The sequence below is a fragment of the Tursiops truncatus genome, chromosome 16, assembly GCF_011762595.2.
Source record: "Tursiops truncatus isolate mTurTru1 chromosome 16, mTurTru1.mat.Y, whole genome shotgun sequence".
Lineage (NCBI taxonomy): Eukaryota > Metazoa > Chordata > Mammalia > Artiodactyla > Delphinidae > Tursiops > Tursiops truncatus.
In genome coordinates this window covers 80,715,950-80,742,681 of record NC_047049.1, presented here as the reverse complement: position 1 = coordinate 80,742,681, position 26,732 = coordinate 80,715,950, and the positions used below count along the sequence as shown (strand labels likewise).

Sequence of the window (26,732 nt, the reverse complement as noted above, 5' to 3'; positions counted from 1 at the left end):
ATTCTACCAAGTCTGAGCCTGTGTAACTTATGCTATTACTTCATTAATGAGAACTGTGAAATTTGAGGTTCTTCAGCCTTAGAAGCAGGAGTGTGCGATATGTTACAGCGACTGCAGTTTTACACCACAATTCCAAGCTCGAATATTTTCCCCTCATATATTCTCTATACTTGTATACGTGGGCATAAAAATGTTCACATTTGCGTATTTTACATGTTTTACATGCTACCCTTTTATACTTAAGCTCCTTATAAATGCTCTTTGCTTCTGTCTGTATTCTCGTTGTGCCCTAACGGTGGTCTCAGTTTTTCTGGGTTTTTTTATTACCTTAACATTTAGTCGGTCAGTTATTGATCAATTGTGCTATATTCCAAACACAGCTAGATGATGGAAATGCAAAGAGGACACAAACCGTCCTGCCCTCAAGGTAATTGCATTTTAGTAGGGAGACAGACATGCAAACGATTACATGTTATGGGACACATACCACAATAGACGTATGTAGAAGGTAACGAAGTCCTGATGAGGAAGGGAGAGTAATTCCATCAGGGGAACTCAAGGAGAGCTGTCACAGCAGAGTGATGCCAAGGCAAGGGTGACAGGAACAGAAGGGCGTTCCAGGCAGAGATGGACACGTGCAAAGGCCCAAAGGCATATCAACGAGGGACTGTGTTAGGGAAATCAAATCACTCACTGTTGAGTGGACCATGAGTGTGGTGGGAAGGAAAAGCCAGGTCATAGAGGTTCTCATATGACGCCAGAAGTGGCTTAGGTCTTGTTCTGAAGGAGGTGAGGGGTGTCATGTAAATATTTTAAGCCAGAATTGTGTTTTAAAAAGGGCACATGGTGGCATGGAAGACTGATTCAAAGGGACAAAACATAGGCAAGGAGACCAGTGAGGAGGCTGTCGTGATAAAGAGCACAGGCTGGACATGTGAACGAGGAGTAGACATGATGGATACTTAAAGGCCGTGTTAGCAGGATGGAACGGATTGCATGTAAGGGGTGAGGGAGGAAAGGTCTAGAATGATGTAAACACAGGGATGTAGATGGTGTGGGGTTATTGATTGAGATTTCAGGAAAGTAATCAGCTTGTAGGACTGTGCAGAGGAGAGATGAGTTCAGTTTTGGAAAAGCTGGATGCGAGAGGAGGACAGGGCAAGGGATTCAGAAGCATAAATATTTGAAACCAGTTGAGTAGGTGAGAGTACTCAGCACTGTGTGGAGTGAAGAAAGGAGGGATGGAGATGTTAACATATACTAAAGGAAGTGGGAGGAAAGAAGACATATTTGTAATTGGGGGAGGAAAATTTCCCCCAGGTTGAGAATCTCTGGATTAGAGAAATGAGGTGGGGTTTTTGCTGTGACAGAGTCATGAATTAAAAACCACAGTAGGAGCATTTCAGAATAGCTGTAGGTAATGAAAGGAGGGAGTGCTTGAGAACGGTGTCCCACGGTGCGGAGGTCTAGGAGGAACGAAGACTTGAAAGAGGCCAGGGTCTAACGATTAGATTTGAAAGAAATATTAATGTCTGTTACGCTTTTTATAGTAGCAATGAATGAAAAAAAGAGTCCAAACATCCAACATTAAAAGTAATATCGTGCGAGAAACTTAAATGACATGGAGGAGTGTTTATAACATTAAGTAAAAAGAAAATCAGGAGACAAATCAAAATGTATGTGTGGTGAGGGAGGGACTTTTCACAGTCACAGAAAAAAGCATTCACTGAAATGGTCTCTGGCTCATTGGGAGACAGTTGATTTTAATTTTCTTCTTTGTGCTTTTCTGTATCTCCTCAATTTTTATAATGAACATGTATCACTTTGGTAATTAAAACATTACATTAAGAAATTAGGGAATACAAAGGTGACGGTGCAGCCACTAAAATATTTTAAAACAATATTTAATATAGGGAAGTATTCAGAATACAGTTGATAAGGCAAGATAAACTATATTTGGTAGGGTCCATGTTTTAAATTTAAAAATATGTATTTTTATATCTATGAATGGAAAAAATAAGGGAACTAGTAAGTGTTACGAGTAGTTATTCCCAGGGTGTAACACTGTGGGCAGTTTATCTTTGCTTGTATGTTTCCACGTTTCCAAATCTTCCATAATCAGCATGCTGAGTAGTATAGGGTAGTGGTTAGGAACAGGGTCTGTGAAGCGATAAGGCTTCAGCTTGAATCCTGTCTCTGTCCTCTGAGAGCTGTGGGACCTTGGCTGAGTTATTTCACTTCTCTGTGCCCTGGTCTCCCCACTGTGAAACGTGGTAGTGATGATAACTCCCTCACAGGTTTGTTGTGAGGATTGACCCTTCGTATAGGTAAAGTTCTTAGGACAGTGCCTGACTTTTAGGAAGCAATGACGCATGTTAGCTGTACTTATTATTACTACTATTACTTTTATCATCAGAAAAACAAACTTTTAAGAATTAAGAATTCAGAAGTCGTTGGTAGCCTAATAACGAGCAGTTTCAGGGGCTGGTTGGATAGAAGCTGAATTTCAGTCGGTTGAAAGGAGAAAAGAAAGTAACACAGCAAAATACAGACTGCACCGTAGTAGCTTATATGGGAGCACTTTGGTCTTGAGTTTGCACCCATGTAGTTTTATTTGATTTGACATAATCTTGACTCTGATGTACGCTTTAATTTTTAAAACTAAGAGAGGCAGACAGAACAAGTTTATTGGTGTGATTGACGAAATCTGTAAAGTTGATCAGATTCTCTAGAGCCTAACGTCCCACCTTTGCTATGTTTGTTAACTTTCATAAAGGGGCACTGGCTTTATAAAGGTAGCAATCAGAAATATGATAATAAAATATTATAATTCAACATCAATTCATTGATCCTAATAATAGCTACATTTCTTTTTCTTTTGGGTAATTTTATTCTTTTTTTTTAATTTTTATTTTTGGCTGCGTTGGGTCTTCGTTGCTGCGCACGGGCTTTCTCTAGTTGTGGCGAGTGGCAGGCTCCTCTTCGTTGCGGTGCGCGGGCTTCTCATTGCGGTGGCTTCTCTTGTTGCGGAGCATGGGCTCTAGAGCGCAGCCTCAGTAGTTGTGGCGCGCGGGCTTAGCTGCTCCGCAGCATGTGGGATCTTCCCGGACCAGGGATCGAACCCGTGTCCCCTGCATTGGCAGGCAGATTCTCAACCACCGGGGAAATCCAATAGCTACATTTCTTTTTCTTACTATGTGAAAACCTAACATCGGAACACTCTGCTCTTGTTCTATGTCATAGGATAAAAATTTTGGCTAAGATGAAACCTTACCAATGTAGTTTTACAGCATGTGCATTACTTTCTTTCATTTGCCTCATCCACAGAAGGAACTCAAAAAGTGGGATCCGTTTGAAGATGCTTTGGAGGAGAGGAGGCATGTCAGTGACCTGAAATTTGCCATGAAATGCTACACACCTCTTGTCTACAAGGGAATTACTCCTTGCAAGCCAAGTGACATTAAATGTAGTGTTCTCAATTCTGAAGAGATTCATTATGTCATTAAACAGGTAAGTGATTTCCTCTTCAGCCATAGCCAGATTTGTTCATTGTCAGCAAGTTCTCTTCTTGATTCTATGAATTTATTTTGCTATTTTTAATGTATCTTTTTAGATTTTGCTATATTCAGCACATTCATCAAATGTTTATTGTACCCATAATGCATCTTAGCCCCTTTGCTAGACATTCTGCCTAATAGCTAGTTGAGCAGCGTTCTTGACCTCATAAGTGTATAGTCTAATAGGGAATGATGACAGTTGTGCAGGCAATTACAGTGAAATATGATACAAGACATGCTAATGGGAGGCCAGTGTACAGGGGCATTAATTAAATTTTTCATGTAGATTTAAAATGAAGGGCTTCCCTGGTGGTGCAGTGGTTGAAAGTCTGTCTGCCAATGCAGGGGACACGGGTTTGAGTCCTGGTCTGGGAAGATCCCACATGCCGCAGAACAGCTGGGCCCGTGCACTACAGCTAGTGGGCCCGTGCACTACAGCTTGTGAGCCCGCGAGCCACAACTACTGAGCCCGCGTGCCACAACTACTGAAGCCCGCGCACCTAGAGCCCGTGCTCCACAACAAGAGAAGCCACCGCGATGAGACGCCCGTGCACCGCAGCAAAGAGTAGCCCCCACTCGCCACAACTAGAGAAAGCCCGCACACAGCAATGAAGACCCAACAAAGCCAAAAATAAAAAAATAAATAAATTTTTTAAAAAATAGAACGTTTAAAAAAAAAATTATTCTGGGAGCTTTTAAAAATCCCTGTGCCTACGTCTCACCCTCATACCAATTAAATCATAATGTCAGGAGTGAGAAACCAGGCATCCGAAGTTTTTTAAAAGCCCAGTCAATTCCAAAGTGTGGTGAGGTATGGGAACCACCAGCTTATTTTAAGGCAAAGAGCACATGTGTGTTCGTGGTATTGAGAGGTGTTCAGTGGAACCAAGACTGAAGAGAGCAGAGGAGGGTGATGACAGGAACTGGGCTGGAGAGGAGAGCAGGCCACGTCGCGAAGGGCTTTGTGAACCGTCTGAAGGAATTGGATTTATCCTACACACAGTGCAAAGCCATGGAAGGCGTTCAGGTTGCAGTGTGGCGTGATCAGTTTATGTTTTAGAAACACCGTTGTGCTGAAGGAGACGGGAAGGCTGTGTGTGGTGCTCCTGCAGCAGTCCCTTTGTAGGATCGTAGCTGCCTGGACTGGTAAGTGGTTATAGAAACAGAGAAATGGTCAGGTTTAAGAAATGACCAGTTGGGTGAATGAAGTGAAGGAAAGGAAGAATCAAGGCTGATAGAGCCATTCACTGAGATAGGGACTTAGAAGAGGGCTTAGGAGAGAAGCTGTGCTCTATTTTGCACACGTCATTTGAGGACATCCAGATAGAGGTCCTTGGCAGGCATGATCGGAGCTCCCCGACGGCGGGCTCTTCTATCATATCGTGCTCCTGTGCCTTGAGGTTCACAGAGAGATCCTGCTTCTTTGACTTTTCACTGGAGGTTAGTCTGGTTTGTGGCCTTGGGAAGATTCTTCATTTTGCAGCGGCACTGGGGTTGGGGGCTGCGTCACACGGCTTGCGGGATATTAGTTCTCTGACCAGGGATGGCACCCAGGCCCAGACATGACAGCGTGGTGTCCTAGCCCCTGGACAGGGATGAAACCCGGGCCCAGACACTAACAGCGCGGTGTCCTAGCCACTGGACCAGGGATGGAACCCGGGCCCAGACACTGACAGCGCGGTGTCCTAGCCACTGGACCAGGGATGGAACCCGGGCCCCGGACAGTGACAGCACGGTATCCTAGCTACTGGACCAGGGATGGAACCCGGGCCCAGACACTGACAGCGCGGTGTCCTAGCCGCTGGACAGGGATGGAACCCGGGCCCAGACACTGACAGCGCGGTGTCCTAGCCACTGGACCAGGGATGGAACCCGGGCCCAGACACTGACAGCGCGGTGTCCTAGCCACTGGACAGGGATGGAACCCGGACCCAGACATTGACAGCACGGAGGGAGCCCTAGCCACTGGACCAGGGATGGAACCCGGGCCCAGACACTGACAGCGCGGTGTCCTAGCCGCTGGACAGGGATGGAACCCGGGCCCAGACACTGACAGCGCGGTGTCCTAGCCACTGGACCAGGGATGGAACCCGGTCCCAGACACTGACAGCGCGGTGTCCTAGCCACTGGACAGGGATGGAACCCGGACCCAGACATTGACAGCACGGAGGGAGCCCTAGCCACTGGACCAGGGATGGAACCCGGGCCCAGACACTGACAGCGCAGTGTCCTAGCCACTGGACAGGGATGGAACCCGGGCCCAGACACTGACAGCGCAGTGTCCTAGCCACTGAACCAGGGATGGAACCCGGGCCCAGACACTGACAGCGCGGTGTCCTAGCCACTGGACCAGGGACGGAACCTGGGCCCAGACACTGACAGTGCGGAGCCCTAGCCACTGGACCGCCGGGGAGCTCCCAGGAAAATTATTTGTTATCTTTATTATTTGCTGTCTCTTTTATTCTGATTCGGACATATGACCTATGCTCTTAATCGTATTGTTGTGATCTGTCTTGGGGAATCTATTAATCTTGTCTGACTGAACTTATTTCATAAGTGAAGTCAAATTCTCTCTCTCTCTTTTTTAAATTGCTGTATTTCTGGTGCCTAGCACATAGTACACATTCAATAAATATTTCTTGAATTAATGAATGGAAAAAAAATACTTTGGTCCTATCCCCAGAGATTCTGGTGTAATTGGTCTAGGTTAGGACCCAGGCATTTCTCTTTTCTTCTTCTTCTTCTTTTTTTTTAAGTTTCCCCATGTAATTCTAATGCACAGCCAGGTTAAGTGTGACTGATTTAAGCCAGTGTTTTTCAGACTTGAACGTACTGCTGAGAAAAATCATATAATCGAGGTAGATTGGAATTATTATAAATTCTTGATTACGCAGCACACTTGGGCCCTCTTTGTTACCCAGTCATTGATTGTTTCCCTAGGAAACTCTCTCCCTTTCTCCAAAGTGGCAGTTTCAGTTGCCCCATTCTCCTTGAACCTCCAACCCTACCTTCTCCACTTACTCTGGACAGATGACTTTTCTTCCTACTTCACAAAGAAAATTTAAGCCATTATATAAGTGAGAGCTGTTTCAGCTCTCTGAGATCAGGCCCCTAATTTACCTGCATCTAACACCCGTGATTTTCTTCTTCCCTCCTACTAGAATGGAACAGGGATCCCTTCTGTTCGAGTTTAATCCCTACCCTACTCCTTTGCTCCGAATTCCACCTCCCCCCTCCTCCTTGGGAACTTTGCTTGTCGTCTGTCCCCTCAGTTGTCTCAACTTCTTCCTGTTATCAGCTCTTTACCATCAGCATTTAACATGCTCACTTCTCTTCCAACTTAATTAGACTTCCTTTGACCACATTCCTTCTCTACTTACTACGCATCTCTTCCTTTCCCACTTCTGCTCTGCTCTTTGAAGAAGTTGGCTGTGTTTTCTATGCTTGTTGCCCTACTTTCTCACCCTTCATGTACCGCTCAGCTCACCGGAATCTGATTTCCAACCCTCTGTAGGAGCTCTTCGCAAGATGGTGAATGACCTCCTTCTTCCTCATGGCAAAAATCAACCTCATTCAAATCCTGGATAGCTTTTGGTACACGCTCTCTCCTTTCCAGGACACCACACTCTCCCACTTACCCACCACATCTTTTTGATTATTTCCCAGTTGTCTTTATGGGCTTCTCTTCCTTTGCCTGTCTCTTTAAATGCTGCAGTTCCTCAAGATTTTGTTCTAGCCCCTTCTTATCTACCCACTCACTGGGAGTTTTATTTATTGCCAGAATTTTAAGTACCCTCCTTATGCTAATATCTCCGTATTATAATATTACTATATAAAAATAATATATTATCATAAGTAATATAGATAATTAGTATCTATTGCTTCAGCCCAGATCTCTTTTGAGTTTCACACATATATTTTTACAGTTTATTGGGTATCCACTTGGAAATTCCAGAAGCACTCCGAAAGCATTCAAGATGTCTACCTCAAAGTCTTGGATCCACCGCACCCCTGTACTGTGTGTATTCCCCCCTCCCACCCAGATTGTCCTGTCTCTAAGAATGCCCCCCCCACATATGCTAGTTGCTCAAACGAAAAATCTGGATGCCGTCTTCAGCTTCTTACTTTCCTCTCACACGCTCCCAGGCACTAAGAGCTGCTGATGTGCTCTGCTGAAAATGATGTACCCTCCTAAAAATAGCGCTGGTCTACCTCCGTCCATCCCTGCTGCCACTTCTCCAGCTGAGGCTGCCTTTATCTTGCAGAGTGCAGTAGCAGCCATTGAAGGGGCTTTAGCCAAGGAAGGATGTGATGACTTCTGCGTATAAGAGACTGCTCAGGCTTGTGACATGGACAAGAGACTGAAGAGGGACATCACTGGGGACAAGGAGTTGTAAGACCGCTGCTTCTCTCAGGTTTCCAGGGAGAGGGGTCTGTAGGGATAGCACATCAGTCGGGCAAATGAGAAGCCCAGGTGCACAGAATAAGAGGCCAGGCCATTCTCTTCTCTGCTTTCCTCCAGTGCCTTCTGAACAAGCCGGCCTTTTCACCTGTGTTCTTCACCTATCCAAGTCCTTCCTGTCCCCAGGGGTCTTGGCTTTCCCACTCCCCAGCCTTCTCAACCGGCTCAAACTGGCATGAGCATTTTCTGTCTCGAGGAAGGTCCTCTCCTGGCAATGTATTCTTTCTTTTTAATGCTCCAGTTCTCTCTTTCCCTTCTGATCCTGATTCCTCAGATGTGTAGGCTGTGCGACTTCCCTGGTGGTGCAGTGGTGAAGAATCTGCCTGCCAATGCAGGGGACACAGGTTTGATCCCTGCTCAGAGAAGATCCCACATGCCGCAGAGCAACTAAGCCTGTGCGCCACAACTACTGAGCCTGCACTGTGGACCCCGCGAGCCACAACTACTGAGCCTGCGTGCCTAGAGCCCATGCTCCGCAACAAGAGAAGCCACCGCAATGAGAAGCCCGTGCGTCGCAAGAAAGAGCAGCCCCCGCTCGCCGCAACTAGAGAAAGCCCGCGCGCAGCAACGAAGACACAACGCAACCAAAAATCAATCAGTCAAATACATAAATTTAAAAAAAAAACAGTTGCAACAATGTACTGAAAGTAACTACTAAGTGTATGCTCTCAGACACTAGATCTTGAGCAACAACTTATTTTAGAGAATTTGGATGTAAGCTTAAACTATATCAATTTAAATTAAGAAAAGAACATACCATTTTGAGTTATACAATAACATTGGTCCATTTGGAACTGGTCCTACTGATTTGAGCAAAAAGAATTTTGACTTTTTTTTTTTCCAGAAATTTATCCCTGCTTTCCCTTTTCTTGTAGCTTTCCAGGGAATCCCTTCAATCTGCCGAGGTCCTGCGAGAGGAAGCCTGTGGCATCCTGGATGAAATGAACCACAAACTGCGTCTGGGAGCCATTCGGTTCTGTGCCTTTGCCCTGAGCAAAATATTTAAACAAATTTTCTCGAAAGTGTGTGTAAATGAAGAAGGTATTCAGAAAGTGAGTATTGCTTGTAGAAAAGCAATCTCTTCTTCAATCCCTCACAATTCATTCAGCTCAAAGGCATCCCGCTTTGCACTCGATGAGCAGGCCCTGGTTAGCAGGTGGCCTCCAGCCTGAGCAGAAGAGACTCCGCCTCTCCGCGGGGTGTTTTTTCCTTTTACCTTCAGATCTGCAGGCTTCAGACAAACTAACGTAGTCACTTAGTTACAGACTTTACAGACTAACCTAATGTCAGATGTTCATAGAGTTACAGAAGTCGTACAAAGAAGTTCCACATATTCTTCACCAAGATTCCCCTACAACATGTTCTCTTTCCTTTCCTCACACACCTTTCTGGTGTGTTTTCCCTATAAACAAGGACATTCTCTTATGGTGTAATTATCAAAATAAGCAAATTAACATTGACACAGTGCTGGTAATACAGATCTTATTCATGTTTCACCAGCCGTCCCAGCTGTGTCCTGTATAGGCCAAAGAAAGTCCTGCATCGTGTGTTACAGTCAGCTCCCATATCTCTTTAGACTCTTTTAGTCTAGAACAATTACTTAGGCTTTGTTTGTGTTTCGTGATATTACTTTTGAAGAAATCAGGCCAGTTATATTCTAGTGTCCCTTGATTTGGGTTTGAGATGTTTTTTCGATTAGGCTCAGGGCGTGTCCTTCTCAGTGTATCAGCCCAGAAGCACGTGGCCTCCGTTTGCCTGTTCCTGGTGATGGTCACGTTCGTCACTTGGCTACCGTGCTCCTCGCCAGGCTCTTCGCCCCTGTAGAGTTACTCTTTGTGCCCCTGTAATTAATAAGTATCTTGGGACAAGAGACTTGAAGGATGCTTCAGTACCCTGTTTTTCATCATACTTTCCTCCACGCGTTTTTACAGCCACTGATGTTTTTTGCTTGAATCAGTTATTACTCTTATGATTGCCAAGTGGTGATTTTTCTAATTCTGTCACTCCTGTCATTTAATTGTTTACTTTTTTCTGAAAGTAAGAGCTTTCCCTATGAAGATTATTTTTATTCATTTGTTTTTAATACCTTTCTTCTCTTACTAGGAAGCTCTTACCTTCACCGGCCTTCCTCCTCATACCTTTTAATGCTTTGTTTTTATTCAGTCATTTATTTTGCTTCCAAGTATTTCTTCCTGCTGTGACTGATTTCTAGATTGCTGACTTACGTCTGCATCTCTGTCGGAGAACGTTTGATACGGTGTTGGGAACGGGGGATGTTGCTGGCTATGTCTTGTTTGTCGGTAGGTTATGTATTTCGATTTCAGAAGAACAGACACACGTTGACACAGTGGGTATTTTTGAGACTGACAGCCCGAGGAATGGATCGGGAAGCTCGGATGCATCCCTCCCTGCTACAAGGCGCCCACTCTCCCTGACAGTGAACCCAGTGCATAAATAGAGAAATACCATTCCTTTCCTTGGTCCTAACAATTTGTAATTTTTTTTAATCTCCCTGAGAGAAGTTTTGTTTTCTCTTCCTACGAACTAACAGTCAGTCTAGTGTGGTGGCTGACAGTTGACTTTTTAATTCAGACTGACAGATCCAGTCGTAGCTCCACCGTGTATTAGAGGCATGACTATGTCACAAATGAGGAAGCTAAGGCTTAGGCCTTATGTACAAATACGTGGTATTAAACAGTGCATGTAAAATGCTTAATATGCTTCTCAACTAATAGCTGTTAGTGATCATCACCATTATTATGATGATCTGTAAAATTTATTTTTGCTGTCCTTGCGTTATGGGAGATTATTTAACTAGAACTCTGAAATAAGTTTTGTGCACGTGGTCGGGAGACAGAAAAGCATTACTCGTATTCCCTCTGTGCATACGCACAGTCTTCCGTTTTCTGATTTAAGATAGCGATTTTAATAATATGAAAGCTGAAATTATTCAAAGTGTAACATTTGTTTTAAAGCTACAGCGAGCCATCCAGGAGCATCCTGTTGTTCTGTTGCCCAGTCACCGAAGTTACATTGACTTTCTGATGCTGTCTTTTCTTTTATACAACTACGACTTACCTGTGCCGGTCATAGCAGCAGGAATGGGTATGCATTGGTTTTTTCCCTTTTTTTAATTATAAAAATTAAGGCATTCGCGGGAATGATTTTAACAGTGCCGAGGTTATTTGAAGAAAATGATGAGAATAGCTTCTCCCTTCTTTCATTCATTTATTTATTTATTTATTTATTTATTTATTTATTTATTTATTTTTGGCTGTGTTGGGTCTTGATTGCTGCGTGCGGGCTCTCTCTAGTTGGGGTGAGTGGGGGCTGCTCTTTGTTGCGGTGCGCAGGCTTCTCATGGCGGTGGCTTCTCTTGTTGCAGGGAACAGGCTCTAGGCACGCAAGCTTCAGTAGTTGTGGCACGCGGGCTCAGTAGTTGTGGTGCACGGGCTTAGCTGCTCCGCGGCACGTGGGATCTTCCCAGACCAGGGCTCCAACCCGTGTCCCCTGCATTGGCAGGTGGATTCCCAACCACTGTGCCACCAGGGAAGTCCCTCTCCCTTCTTTCTACAAGTCCCAGTGTTCAATAGGTTGGATTCTGTCCTCTGCACTGTGCTTTACTGTGCCTACCCAGACATCAGCAAGCATATATGCACATAGGGTTTTTGGTTCAGGTTGAAAAATGAGATTATACGACCTGGATGTATTACCTGCTGTTGTTATTTTTATTTGGTAATATATCAGTGGCTATCTCTGTATGTCAATAAATAGATCTAAATTCTTTTAACATGTTTTTCAATTGTGGTAAAATGCACAAAACATAAAATTCACCATCTTCAGCAGTTTCAAGTGCACATTCAGTAGCATTAAGTTCACACTGTTGTACTGTCATCCATCCACCTTGCAAAACTGAAATTCTGTCCCCATTAAACACTTAACTCCTCATTCTGTTCTCCCTCCAGCCCCTGGCACCCAGCACTCTCCTTTCTATTTCTGTGAACCTGGCGGCTCCAGATACCTCCTGTAAATGGAGTCAAACAGGATTTGTCCTTCTGTTGCTGGCTTGTTTCACTCAGCGTGATGTCCTCAGCCTCCATCCATATTGTAGTGTCTGTCGGAATTTTCCCTTTTTCAAGGCTGAATAATATTCCACTGTATGTATATACCATATTTTGTTGATGCATTGATCCATCCCTGGACACTTGGGTTGCTTCCACTTTTTGGCTCTTGTGATTAGTGCTGCAGTGAGCATAGGTGAACAAATACCTGTTTGAGTCTCTGCTTTCAATTCTTCCAGGTATACACCCAGAAGTAGAATTGCTGGGTTAGATGGTAATTTTATTTTTAACTTTTTGAGGAACTGCCGTACTGTTTTCCACATGCAGTCACTGCACCATGTTACACTCCCACCAGCAGGGCACAAGGGTTCAGTTTCTCCACATCCTCTCCAACACTTGTTATTTTCTGTTTTTTAGGTTTTTTGTTTTTCTGTTTTTAATAATAGCCATCCTAATGGGTGTGAAGTGGCAGCTCATCGTGCGCTTGATTTGCATTTCCCTGGTGATTAGTGACGTTGAGCATCTTTTCATGTGCTTGTTGGCCAATTCTATATCTCCTTTAGAGGAGTATTCAAGTCCTCTTGGTTGTTTGTTTTCTTTGTTGTTGAATTGAAGGAGTTCTTTATATGTTCTGGATATTAACCCCTTATCAGATATGTGATTTATAAATATTGTCTCCCATTTCACTCTGTTGATTGTACCATTTGATGAGCAGAAGTTTTTAATTTTGGTATACAGTCGGCCCTCTGTATCCACGGGTTCCGCATCCATGGATTCAACCAGCCATTGATCAAAAATATTCAGGAAAAAAAAACTCCAGAAAGTTCCAAAAAGCAATACTTGAATTTGCCATTCACAGGAAACTATTTACATAGCAGTTACATTGTATTTACGATTGTTTACATAGCAATTGTATTAGGAATTATAAGTAATCTGGAGATAATTTAAAGTGTATGAGGATGTGCTAGGTGATATACAAATACTCTGCCCTTTTATATAAAGGACTTGAACATCCAGGTGTTTTGATATCCATGGAAAGTCCTGGAACTAATGCCCCACAGATTCCCCCAACCCCAGGGGCAGCTGTAGTCCAGTTTATCTGTTGTTTCTTTTATCTTCTGTGCTTTTGGTCATATCCAAGAAATCATTGCCAAATCCAATGTCATGAAGTTTTTCCCCTATATTTTCTTCTAAGAGTTTTATTGTCTTGGGTCTTATATTTAGGTCCTTGATCCATTTTGAGTTAATCTTTGTATGTGGTGTGATTTTTTTTGGTAAGGTTCCAGCTTCACGTCTAACATTGTTACTGCTATATAATATTCAGGAGTGTATATGTATCATAATGTGGTAGTTTTGCTGTTACAAACAAGCTTTCAATATGTTTTCATATTAGTGCTTTTATTTCTGTAGGATTGATTCCAAAAAAGTAGGATTGCTAAGGCGAATAAATCGTTTATCATCTCCTTTCTGAGCTAGCCAGGTTATCATCTCCTTTCTGAGCTAGCCAGGAAAGCTGGGGTCCAAGCCTGCACCTTTGCTAATAGACACAGTAAGCAGTAAAGTAGAAACTGCCAGGACCTTAAGCACTTAGAAAGCGTTTCCATCTATATAGACACGTGAGGACGTTATTGGAAAATTAGGGAAAAATGAAAACTGTTCTAAAACAGGTGGTAGAACTCTTTCTCTCATTCTGGACTTGCTTTTCTTTTCTAATCTGTGCCACTGAAAGAAGCGTGGTATTTTCACCTGATGGTTAAAAAGGAAAGGTGAGAGCTGGTTTGGCCTGACTGTGCAGAGCAGGGAGGATGCACATTGATCTGTCACTGAGGTCAGCGGCACTGCTAACTAAGGAAGTTGGCATGGTGGCATAGTTGAGGCTGTCCCATTGCCTGCTGCTGCCCCACCTCTAGCTGGTCTGGTTGTAAATGCAGAGGTGCGTGGGGAGTGGGGTGCACAAGGTAACCTCCCAGCCAGCACCTGCCGACAGAGTCCCTTCTTTTCTTTTTTTTTTTTTTTTTTATAAATTTATTTATTTGTTTATTTATTTATGGCTGTGTTGAGTCTTCGTTTCTGTGCGAGGGTTTTCTCTAGTTGCGGCGAGCGGGGGCCACTCTTCATCACGGTGTACGGGCCTCTCACTGTCGCGGCCTCTCCTGTTGCGGAGCACAGGCTCCAGACGCGCAGGCTCAGCAGTTGTGGCTCACGGGCTTAGTTGCTCCGTGGCATGTGGGATCTTCCCAGACCAGGGCTCGAACCCGTGTCCCCTGCATTGGCAGGCAGATTCCCAACCACTGCGCCACCAGGGAAGCCCCAGAGTCCCTTCTTTTCTTAATTCCATTAGATGCTTCTTCTTAAGATTAGGGGTGTCTTACATACATGAAATCTATCTTAATAGAATCTGAGCTGAGATATTCATAGAAAGCTTCAAGGTCTGCAAATCAACATTAACCGTTGTTTCTTTCGTAGACTTCCTAGGAATGAAGATGGTTGGTGAGCTGCTGCGAATGTCGGGGGCGTTCTTCATGCGGCGGACCTTCGGTGGCGATCAGCTCTACTGGGCGGTGTTCTCTGAATATGTGAAAACTATGTTACGGGTAATGCAAATAATAACCGACTACTTGCAAGCTGTGTTTTCTTTTCACTGAAGTTTGCTCTAAGATCTTACTTAAATTTGTGACTTTTTCTTCGTTTTTGTTTTTTCTTTTGTTGCAATAGAGACTTTTTTAATATAAATTTATTTAGTTAGTTATTTTTGGCTGCGTTGGGTTTTCGTTGCTGCGCATGGGCCTTCTTTTTAGTTGCAGCGAGCGGGGGCTGCTCTTCGTTGCGGTGCGCGGGCTTCTCGTTGCAGTGGCTTCTCTCATCACAGAGCACGGGCTGTAGGCGTGCGGGCTTCAGTAGTTGTGGCTCACGGGCTGTAGAGCGCAGGCTCAGTAGTTACAGCACACGGGCTTAGTTGCTGCGCGGCATGTGGGATCTTCCCGGACCAGGGCTCGAACCTGTGTCCCCTGCATTGGCAGGCGGATTCTTATCCACTGCGCCACCAGGGAAGCCCTAAATTCGTAACTTCTGAATGGACTGCTTAGCTGGTTTTTCCCCCGCGAGGAATGTGCATAACCTCCGCAATCTGTTTCCTCTGTGTGACTCTCTTGTCTAAGTTTCACTGTGAGCAGTGTTTGCTCGGAGGGCTGGGGAGGGAACTCAGGAAAAGGAATCAAAAGAAGCATTTATCACTTTGAGAGTAGGCAATGGGTTTTGTGTTTGTTTTGTTGGTTTGTGTTTTCTCTTTACAGAATGGTTATGCTCCTGTTGAATTTTTCCTCGAAGGGACAAGAAGCCGCTCCGCCAAGACACTGACTCCAAAATTTGGTAGGTTCCTTACAGACTGAGGGAAAACACAAGCCCAGAGGCTCCAGGCGTGGTGTCATCGTAGCTGCTGAATAGAACTTGACACTTTGTTTGCAAGATGTTCTTTACTTCATAAGTGTTAACTGTTTCTTTAAGTTCAACTGTTTATATTTCTGGGCTTGGTATGTAATGTATTCTTTTAGTATCTTCCTGCGGCCTTGTTTGCTTTCCTTTTCAATATGTTTGAACAATCATTTCTCTGTACGTTTACAGGTCTTCTGAATATTGTGATGGAACCGTTTTTTAAAAGAGAAGTTTTTGATACCTACCTTGTTCCAATCAGCATCAGTTACGATAGGATATTGGAAGAAACTCTGTATGCTTATGAGCTCCTAGGGGTTCCTAAGCCGAAAGAATCTACAACTGTACGTAAAGGATAGCCAAGCTTGATCGTACTGGAATTTAAAGAAATTAAATTTCTTTAAATTTATATTTATTTATGATGTACTTTATACACCAACTGATTTCTGAATGTATTCCTGTTTTCTTTTCCCCTGTTGTGATACTCTCAGGGATTGTTGAAAGCCAGGAGGATTCTCTCTGAAAAGTTTGGAAACATTCATGTGTACTTCGGAGACCCTGTGTCACTTCGATCTCTGGCAGCTGGGAGGATGGGTCGGAGCCCGTATAACTTGGTTCCAAGGTGCAAGGCCTGTGTTTTCATAACTGACGTAGAAACAAGGATGAATATCTGAAAGTGTAAACTGTGATTCTTGAGTTGACCGCTTCCAGCACTGAAACTTGGTTATCTGAGATCACACCCCGGAGAAGCAGAAAGCTTCAATTAACATGTTCGCGGGACACTTAACTGCAGGATATGTACATTAAACATGCAAAGCCAGACAGTGCTCAAACAAACAAAACAAAACACAAAACCCATTGCCTGCTCTCAAAGTAATAGATGCTTCTTTTGATTCCTTCTCCCCAGGCTCCCTCCCTAGTACCCTACTGACTTAAAAGTGTGAAGAAATAAGCCGTTGTTAACAAGTGCATGTATGGGAATTGCTGAGCACTATTGGTAGGCCAGCCAAAGTATCTACTAAGTATTGTTTTTGATCCTAGAAGGGATTGTTTAATAATAACGAATGGGAGTGAGTCCCTGTTCTCAAGGTTATAGTTCTGTGGCAGGGAAATGTGTTAGCTTCTTTCAGCATGCAGCTACAGATGCACATGTGGGTTTTCTCAGTGTAGAGAAATACACCCGCAGGAGTAAAGGAGACCAATCGCCTGCCCAGCCGGGCTTCCGTGACCGCAGCATCATTCATGATTCATCTGTAGCGCCAGTGGTCCCACGGCAGCTGGCAGCCTCGCTCGCAGCTTCATCAGCTGTCAGAGGCAGATGTTAGCTTTCTGCAGCCACAAGCTTTCACTTGGTCCATCTCAAATTGGCCAGTTGTATCCATTACCAGGGAGTCCTCACTGGCTACAGCTTTCACGCTAAGCCACCTTATGTGCCTGCTGTTAGGTCCTATGCATATATCCTTGCTCCAGCCAGCTCTGGGTAGCTTCTGGATGTCATCTGACTCAACGCTGGGTGATTCACGCATGAGGACTCTGTCAGCCAAGGACCGAGACAGTGCCTAGCAGGTGCCCTGAAGCTTCTCAGAAGGGCGGTGTAGCAGTCAGGCCAGCGGTACAGCCTGTCGGTACAGGCATGAGCAGTTGCCAGGCATATCATATCATCACCTGTTAGGCGTGTTCTACAAGAGCCGTGTTCAAAGCCCTGTGGATTCTCAGGAGACAGAGCAGTTCAGTCCGCGGGAGGAGGCATCGGTTTTCACAGAAGAAGTGATGTAGCCCACTGACAAAGCAGCAGCAAGTGTTTTTTGTCTGTTTGCTTTGGCCTGGAACCAGGGGTAATAAAACCAACCCTCTTGCCTTGAGTATTTTTAATCACCTCTCAAGAGCATAGCCCAGAGACGAATGGACAGATCCCACTCTAGTAAAGTGAAAGTATATTTTTGCAGCGTGACCTGAGAGAGTTCAGTTGGCAGAAAGTATGAGAAACCTTCTAAAGGGTCTGTCTTCTCCCATTCCCTTCTCCACTCACATTGTCTAAGTAGCAGAACTGTAATGGGTTGTTCTGTATTCTTCCTTTTAGATATATTCCTCAGAAACAGTCGGAGGACATGCATGCCTTTGTCACTGAAGTTGCCTACAAAATGCAACTCCTGCAAATTCAAAACCTGGTTCTGAGCCCGTGGCCACTAATAGTTGCTGTTCTGCTTCAGAACCGGCCATCCATGGACTTTGATGCCCTATTGGAAAAGACTTTATGGCTGAAAGGCTTAGCCCAGGCCTTCGGGGGCTTTCTCACTTGGCCTGGTATGTATGTGGGACATATGTGGTGATAATGCTTGCTTTTTTTATTTCTTAATTTGGAAAAGTTGTAGCCTAGACGTGAAAAAAAAAACCCATATAGGACTTTAAGCAAAGCATTGCTCAGAGAAAGCAAGCCTAATCTGTTTTTATCGCTCTAGGACATTGAACGTAGCATATCAATTATTTGAGAAGAATTGTTTACACGTCATTTCTCCCTAAGGAGGCTCTGAGTAGACAGAGGACCAGAACACCCTCCCTTGCTTCCTAGCAGAGTGGAGAATAAATAATGACTCTCTGTGCTCCACATATTCTTCCCTCTACACCCACCTCTTTCTTTTTCTTCTTTTAAATTTTTTTTTAAATTTTTATTTATTTATTTTATTTATTTTTGGCTGCGTTGGGTCTTCGTTGCTGCACGCGGGCTTTCTCTAGTTGCGGCGAGCGGAGGCTACCCTTCGTTGTGTGTGGGCTTCTCATTCTGGTGGCTTCTCTTGTTGTGGAGCACGGGCTCTAAACTCGTGGGGTTTAGAGTGCAGGCTCAGTAGTTGTGGCGCACGGGCTTAGTCACTCTGCGGCATGTGGGATCTTCCCAGACCAGGGCTCAAACCTGTGTCCCCTGCATTGGCAGGTGGATTCTCAACCACTGTGCCACCAGGGAAGCCCCTACACCCATCTCTTTCTACCACATTATATTTGCAACCCATTTGCCTCACTGGATTGTAAGGATTAAAGGGCTGGTCTTAGAGAACTGTATACAATTCTCTGATAGTAACAACTTTGTAGAAACCTCACTGGAGTTATGAAGACTATGCTGGGAGTTTGGGATGTATATGACAATAGTTAGCTTAAGTTGTTTTCAATCTCTGCTTTAAAATTGTAGAGACTGCAATTGGAAATGCAGTCTTCTTAAGACCGGATAATTATTTATAGTCAGGTATTTACTGTCCACTCATTAAACCCATACTGAGTATCTAGTGGGTGCTGGGAACTCCCAGGGGTACAAAGATGAACTAGATGCAACCCTTGTTCTGGAGGTTCTGCTGGTGTGTAGAAGACAGGGTGGGTAGTAATGTGTAAACTAGTAGAGAGGGCTCAATGACATAAAGACAAAGAGCTACGGACAGATTGCTGGGGCTTACTGAGACTGCTGTGTAGGAAAGGGCCCACACGCAGGGAAGATTTCATAGAAGCTACTTGAGCCCATCTTGGTGGGACGGTAGGAGCTCTTCAGGAAGACAGATGGAGAGGAGCGTTGTTAATGTAAGGATCAGGAAACACGCGATGGCGGGTGTGACAGCCCCGGGCATCCCTTGAGCTGCTGGCGGTTGGTAACATTAGAACATTGGCTCTGGGAAGGGAGTGATGGAGGCGGAGATGTGGACAGAGGCTGGATCATAGAGGCCTGCTGCCTGGGGATCTAGACTGGAGTCTGTAGGTCACAGGATGCAGACGTGGGTTTTAGGCAGCGAAGTGTGAGGGATTGGCCTTTAGCAAGCAGCCCGGTGTCAGGTTTTTTGTTTTTTTTATAGGGTGGTATGTTTTTGTTCTTTTATTTTGGCTGCACTGAGTCTTAGTTGCGGCATGCAGGGTCTTAGTTGCAGCTCCTGTGCTCGGTAGTTGTGGTGCACGGGCTTAGTTGCCCCGTGGCATGCGGGATCTGGTTCCCCGACCGGGAATCGGACCCAGGGCCCCTGCATTGGGAGCATGGAGTTTTACCCACTGGACCCCCAGGGAAGCCCCCTGATGTCAGTTTTAAAGATGGACCACAGTGGGGAGAAACCGGTGGCAGGGAGACAATTGAGCAGGTTGCCGTGCGTAGATAAGAACTCAGGAAGCCGAGCCAGGCAGCGGCAGAGGGCGGTGTGGCTGAGAGAGGCTGGGAGGAATTGCCAACAGGAGTGCCGGCCAGTTGAGTGTTGGTCACCGGGAGGGAAGTAAAGATGAGTCCGAATCCCAGTATTGTTAACGGTCTGATGGGAAGCAAAGGACATGTGGACTGCAATACAAGGCAGAAAGTCGTGAAAGACGAATGTTCGGCCCAGAAACGTGTGAAAGCAGAGGCACCTGTCTTTCTAAGGTGTTGGTTTTTCAAGAGGGGATAAATATGTGGCCAGTTCCCGGCGAAAAGTACCTGTGCAGCTGCCACGACAACTCCAGCTGTTACAAAGTGAGAGCCGCTTGGTGTCCAAGTACCAGAAGTCACGTAGTTATCAAACACTATTCCTAATCTAGAACATGGTATGTATATTCGGTTCCTTTTTGCTTTTTTACCCAGATTATCCCATATATTCTTAAGCATTCTGCCTAGGCCTTTTTATGATATACATGTCATTATATGTACCTGTCACATAAATCATCTTGTATTATATGTATGATGTCATGTGCTGCACCCTTACCTCAAGCAAGCTGAGACAAGGCAGGTTAGCCCAGAGCGGATGTGACGAGTCCGAAAGGAGAACCGCAGCTCCCCCTTGTCCCTTCCGTGACACACGAGCCGCGCCCCTGCCTTTGGCTCGGGCGAGCAATAAAGGTATTTCCCTTATCAAGAGTGTTGTTAAATATCACCGTCTCTTTATTAGACTTGTCATTCTAACTCCTTGGCTATCTCTAGGCCAGTGTAGTGTCAGGTGATGGCTTACCGGGAACTGTTATGAGCCTGCCTCTTCAGTTATCTTTGATGTAGGAAAACCAGAAAAATCTCCTCAGCGTCCCTCTGTGCTCAGAGAGACCTGAAGCTAGAAGAGTGCCTCTCTGGGCTGCCCTCGGGTTTACCTGCAAAGTTGTAAAGCGATATCCTTGCCGTCTCGGAATTGGTCTAAGCGAGGTGTGTGTATGTGTGTGTGAAGCATGTCTTCCTGTCTTAGTGTTCTTAAATTCCCATATATGTGATTTTCTTGTCCTGTACCTTGCAATTACAAAACCTTGGTTCCTGAGGAAGTGTTGGTTTTCAGAGTGGGAAGTGATGTGCATTTCAGAATGGCTGACAGATTGGGGGTAGATAAGAAAGCATGTTACATGTCCTCAGAGAGAGCTGATTTATGAAAGAGTGCTTTTAAAATATCCTTCACATATGGTATCATTAGCCCAATTGCTGGAGCCTAAAACCCGTACCTGGCACTTGAAAATAAACGTGTCGGGTTAGTAGCGTTGATTCGTACTGAGCCTAAGACTCCCAGCAGTAACCTTCCCATTTCTGTGCCATTTGCCTGAATGAATTGTCTGTGTGTGCGTGTAGATAATGAACTTGCTGAAGAAGTGGTCCAGTCCAGCCTTCTTCTGCATTCCAACATCGTCAGCCTCGTCAAAGACCGGGTGACTCTGAAAGTGGACTCTGGAGGCCCAGAAGTGGTCGATGGGCTTGTCTTCCAGCACGTCACTCTGCTCGTGTGCTCGGCTTACAGGAACCAGCTGCTCAACGTTTTTGTCCGTCCTTCCTTAGTAGCTGTGGCATTGCAGATGACGCCTGGGTTCAGGAAAGGTAACCTTCGGGAAGGTGGTCTTGAGTTTTGGAAGAGACCTGGCCGTTGAGTTCCGTATAGAGAGCAACGTTTGAAGCCTTCTGTTACGATGCTCTGCCACATGCCTGCAGCCCACACACCAGCAAGGGATGGGACCTCTTCTCAGAGCTCATTAGGTTTTTTTTCCCCTACATACCTGGCCATAGAATTTGGGAATTGCAAGGGACCTAAGAAATCATCTCATCTCAACCTCTCCTTTTATAAATAAGGAAAGTGAGGCCAGAGATTCCTGATCCCTTAAGGATCTGGGACTAGAGCACAGCTCCCCACTTGCTGGTCTGATGCTCTTTTTCTGACGTCACTTCCCGCATCTGACAGAAGCAGACAGGGCCGGTAAACGGTCCAGCGGTGTGTGAGTGCTCAGCACACGGTGGCATTCTGGTCGCACCGAGGAGTGTAATAATGAGTAGAACTTTTTTTCACAGAAACCTGTAGTCAAGGCCAGGGGTTTTCTCCCCGGGCTGCACCTCAGAATTTTTGGAGGCTGAGTCCCATCCCCAAAGGTTTCTGATGCAACTGGCGGGGGTGTGGGCCAGAAATCGATGTTTTTGTTTTTGGCTTTTCAAAGCTCTGTAGATAATTATAAGGAAAAGCCAGAGTAGAGAAACACTGAGCTCAGCCACAGACCTTTAGCCTTGGAAGGAACCTCAGAGGTCCGGCGTTCATGCCCTCATTTTATGTATGAGGAAACTGGGTCCCAGAGACGTCAGACAGCTTAGTTCAGGACACAGAAAGCTCAAAGCTTGATCTTAGTTCTGTCTGAGGCTTCTTACGTTGGGATTTGTCCACAACTGCGGGGCACATATGTGGTCTTCTAGAGTGTTTCAGTGTGAACACCCTGAAATTGGAGGCAACCGTTTGTGTCCATATGGATGTATATTTTTCTAATGAGAAAATTCACGTCAGAAAGCTGGTCTGTAGCCGACGGTCAGGGCAGACCTACACGCCCGAGGGATAAGACAGTAGTCTCTATGATTGTGTGCCAGTGTGTCCTAGCGCTAAAGGTACAGTAGAGACATCAGCAGATATGAGTGTGGAAGGGAATGAAGGAAGCCATTCCTTTCCTTCTCTGCTAGGGAACCACATACAGGGGAAATGAAGTGCCCTGGCTTCTGCGGAATGTGGCCTCTCGCTCGTTACCAGACTGACTGGTTAGAGACCTGGTTGTAATTCAGTCTCAACCATTGAAACTATGCTAGCCTGTAGTTTCTCTGTAGGTAAAATTTGGATTGGTTATAGCTTCCTTTGGGGGCCTTAATTCTTGTCCCTGGTATATGAATAATATGCCTTTAAAATACTGCATTTTGGAGTATCATGGACTTCTTGGTACTCCCTGAATGTTTAAAGAGCAGAGTTGTAATTTTATGTAATGAATTTATTTCCAGAGGATGTCTACAGTTGCTTTCGCTTCCTATGCAATGTTTTTTCAGATGAGTTCATCTTTCTTCCAGGAAATGCGCTAAAGGTAAATCCTTCCTGCCAAAGAGCAGGTGTGTTTGCGGAGTGAGTTCTGGAAACGTTAGGCTTGGATTCACGGGGGTGTCTTCCCTGCCTTCAAGGCTACGTGCAGCAGAACAAAAGAGAAACATGGACGCTCACAGTTCAGCAAACTCTGTTTTAATTCTTGGTCAGGCTTAGTCAGTAATTTAGGGATTATTTGGTGAGAGGAACCAACTCTTTGAAGCATCGGCGCAGCCACTGTAAATAGACCAACTCTTTGAAGCATCGGCTCAGCCACTGTAAATAGACCAACAACTCTATTTCGTTAGCACATTTAGCAACCCGCACACTTTCCCAGCACCGCTTGTTAGGGTGAGTAGGCCCTTTCGCTTTGCCATTAGAGAACAGTGGTCCTGCCTGGTGGTGTAGACCGCAAGTGAAGGATCGGGCTCCCAGAGCTGGACTTCTGGCTTGCTGGGCTGGGGGCAGTGCCAGCATTGACAAGTGGGTTAAGTGTCTGTCCGTTAGGCTGAGGGCCACAGGTTTTATTCAGTAGGAAATGAGGGCAGCCGTTCTCAGCATAACATGACTCTCAGTACTTTTTGGACTTGCTACATGCACTTCTATTCAAGAGCAAGGAGTATGCTCGTCAGTGCAAAGCGAAGGAGAATCTGTGGCCCAGGTGATGATTTCTGAGGCTCATCAGGTTTTCGGTGTTTGCTGTACTTGAGGTTCAGCATTGTGAGTGTTGGAACACTGCTGCTCTCCTCCTGTCTGACAGCCACAGCAGTCCGGGAAGGCTTGCAGAATTGGCTGGTATTTCCCTTGTTCTGAGGGCACAGGGCTGCACATGCTGAGCCCAGCAGTGGATCGTTGACCTAAGTTATAAATTAGAGGGTGCATTCTGTCTTCTCCCCTCCCCTTGCAGGACTTTGAAGAAGGCTGTTACCTGCTTTGTAAAAGTGAGGCCACACAGGTGACGACAAGGGACATCCTAGTTACAGAAAAAGGAAATACTGTGCTAGAGTTTTTAATAGGACTCTTTAAACCTTTTGTGGAATCTTACCAGGTGTGTAAATCTTTCGCAAGTTCTCCTTCATCCTCCCATAGCAAATATAACTAAGACTTTCCTACCCTGTACTTGTTTCTGGTCTGAAGAGCAAGTGTCTTCCCCAGGTGAAAGGTAGAACTTTTTTTGGTGGGGATCAGGGGGAGGTCTTAATTCTGCTCTAATATAAAGTATCGTTCTGTCAAGAGCGGCAGGTGTAAAGTTATTTACTCTTCTCCGGTATTTGGCTGCTCTGTTTCACTTTCTGTTCCTCTCATCCTCCCTCTTAAAAATCAGATAATTTGCAAATACCTCTTGAACGAAGAAGAAGGCCACTTCACTGAGAAACAGTACTTGGTGAACGTTAGAAAATTCACAGGTCAGCTTCTCCATCAAGGTGAGTCACACCTCTGTGGGTGGTAACTTCTGTTAGTTGAGCACAGAAAGGAAGCCACTAACTCTCCCTTTCCCTCTCTTTTAGGTGCCTCACAGTGTTACGATGTATTATCCTCCGATGTACAAAAGAATGCCTTAGCAGCTTTTGTGAGGCTCGGTGTGGTGGAGAAGAAGAAGGTGTAAGTAACTGTGCACGGTGCCCAGGGTGAGCTCAGGGGCAGCGACAGCTCAGAACAGTTGGGCACCAAGTCGAGAGAGAGATGTGGGAATGCAGGATCTAGGAAACATCACATCATGCTTCACTTATCCGTGTCCTGATTAGCTAAGTCACTCTGAGTTACCATGCGAATTTTATTGTGGGTGTGAATAAAAACCACATTGAAGCAAAGAAAGAAAGTGCTTTAGGCCAGCATTTTAGCTTCGACCTAATATGGAAATTTATAGGTTAATTATAAGAAAAATTGGGGGGCGGGGCATGGTGTGTGTGTGTGTGTGTGTGTGTGTGTGTGTGTGTGTGTGTGTGTGTGTGTGTGTGTGTATTCTTACATATATATACACACAACTTTCAACTATTTCAAACGAGCCCTGAGGAAGACTGTTTAAAAGTAGTCTTACTATATAAATGATGAACGTTGTCTTTTCATCCTGGTTTATGCAGTAAGAAAGCTTGTTACTTTTTCTCCTAGAAATAATGATTATATATTTACTGTGAATGAACCTGCCACAACAAAGTTAGAAGAAATGCTTGGTAAGTGCTGCTTAATAAAAACATGATGGTTTGCACGTTGCACTTATCAACGTACAGTAAAACAAGAAAGGATGGCACTAAATGCTTTATCAAAATGAACAGCAGTAGAGTTTTAGTATACGCAGAGAACTATTTCTGTCATCTAGAATTTTCTCAAGGAAACTAAGGAGAAAACTAGCAGAGAAGACACAGCAGGCATAAAATAGGCGGTCTTATACAACATAAAAATGATCAGCTCCTGACATAACTCATCAGGGTCCACGATCTAGACCTTTCCCTCTAGTCCTAGTGAGCATCAAGAAAATTCCTCTCGTTTTGGTCCTTGGATTCACTTGCTCCCTCTCCACCCTCAGATCTCTTCTTTCCCGTGAGGATCGGGATCAATGTCCACATCATATATAGACTCTGAACTTGAAATTGGGGGCTGATAGCACATCCTTAGGAGACTAATCCAATCCAGACTCTTCTGCAGATCCTATCAGCTTATAAAGAAATAGTCCAGTCCCAAAAGGCGAGGCCATTTGTTTATGGTATACAGTAAGAGTCAAGACTTTTGATATAAACAGATTTTCAAGGTCAGAGGAGGTAGAGAACACTTCTCATAGGAATGATGGGGTGACTTTAGAAGGGGAGGGTGTTAGCTTTTGAAAAACATAATTGCTGATTATATTGAAAAAGCACTAGCTCACTGAGTGGATATTCTTACAAGTAGTATTTTTGTACCTAATCGTAACTCAGTACACTTGTCAAACCTGTATAGAAGAGCTATAGATAGATGTCTGCTGGGATTAGGGGAAAACCAGGGCAGGCGTATGGTCAAAGGAGAGTCATTGAAGAAAAAAGTATAGAGGGCAAAGGTATGGTTGACAGAGAGAGGGAAGGTGAAAATGCTAATTTCTTGTTGAAGAAAATACGTAGGTTGAAATCCCAGTCTTTTTTCTTTTTTTTGGCCGCGCTGCGACTTGCAAGATCTTAGCTCCTTGACCAGGGAATGAACCTGGGCCCTCGGCAGTGAAAGCGCAGAGTCCTAACCACTGGACCTCCAGGGAATTTCCCCCCAGTCTTCTATTTATAGTATGTCTGAACTTTCAGAATACGTGACCTTGAAACTCGATTTTGAATTTGGTGAGAGGGGCATAAACTAAAACAAACCCCGAAGCCCTCGTCGTGAGGACGACGGGATTGAGTTCTTCCTCTCAGAAGGCAGATACGTGAGTGTGAACGTACTAGACCACGCTAGACATGAAGTTCAGGAAACATGGCTGTGGGGCTGGCCATGCCCATCGCCTCTGCGACACCACTGCTTCTCCAGCGAAGGGCACTGCTGTCTCCATTGGTGCTTTGTCAGTCTGTAAAACTCTGCACAAATGTCATGTGTTTCTCTTTTGCCAGTGCCTAAACAGTTGTACAAGGAAGGGCAAACTCAATATCATTTCATGAGCCGTCTCTGTCTTTCTCCCTTAGGTGGTAAGACACCAGTAGGAAAACTGGCAACTGCAAAGCTTTAATGATTGCCAAACGGTTACGGAAAAATTGGTCATATAATTACTGTCATCCAAGGACGCGTATTACAACAAAGAGGGGAGCAAAGGAAGAGACCCATCTTCTCGTCCTTCGTAAGGCGTCAAGAACGGCGGGCTCAGTGGAGAGGAAGAGTGACCAATTTAAGCAATCCGTGAAATCTCCGCGTTGGTTAAAAAGGCATTTGTGTCCAACTCCGTGTGTGTTTTAAAATAAAACAGGCTTTCGGAAACATGTTTGGAAAAACAAAA

The 26,732-nt window shown here is 44.9% G+C and overlaps 1 protein-coding gene across 4 annotated transcripts in view; it reads left to right on the top strand.

Moving 5' to 3' along the window:
* GNPAT (glyceronephosphate O-acyltransferase) overlaps window positions 1-26,732 on the top strand; it is a 31,299-nt gene extending 4,567 nt beyond the window's left edge. Inside the window, exons 2-17 of one of the 4 annotated variants that reach the window (XR_002177628.3) lie at window positions 3,328-3,510; window positions 8,895-9,071; window positions 10,995-11,124; window positions 14,547-14,674; window positions 15,374-15,449; window positions 15,702-15,853; window positions 16,001-16,131; window positions 17,590-17,813; window positions 21,046-21,288; window positions 22,714-22,793; window positions 23,697-23,837; window positions 24,114-24,213; window positions 24,298-24,391; window positions 24,899-24,960; window positions 26,053-26,171; window positions 26,425-26,732. Coding sequence is in view for 2 of the 4 variants with exons in the window: in XM_019941587.3 (XP_019797146.1) it covers window positions 3,328-3,510; window positions 8,895-9,071; window positions 10,995-11,124; window positions 14,547-14,674; window positions 15,374-15,449; window positions 15,702-15,853; window positions 16,001-16,131; window positions 17,590-17,813; window positions 21,046-21,288; window positions 22,714-22,793; window positions 23,697-23,837; window positions 24,114-24,213; window positions 24,298-24,391; window positions 24,899-24,960; window positions 26,425-26,468 (1,965 nt within the window). In the remaining 2 variants the exon portion in view is untranslated. Of the gene's footprint in view, window positions 1-3,327; window positions 3,511-7,897; window positions 8,734-8,894; window positions 9,072-10,994; window positions 11,125-14,546; window positions 14,675-15,373; window positions 15,450-15,701; window positions 15,854-16,000; window positions 16,132-17,589; window positions 17,814-21,045; window positions 21,289-22,713; window positions 22,794-23,696; window positions 23,838-24,113; window positions 24,214-24,297; window positions 24,392-24,898; window positions 24,961-26,052; window positions 26,172-26,424 lie in introns of those variants that run through there. The other 3 variants (XR_002177629.3, XM_019941587.3, XM_073793670.1) reach the window with 3 other exon arrangements.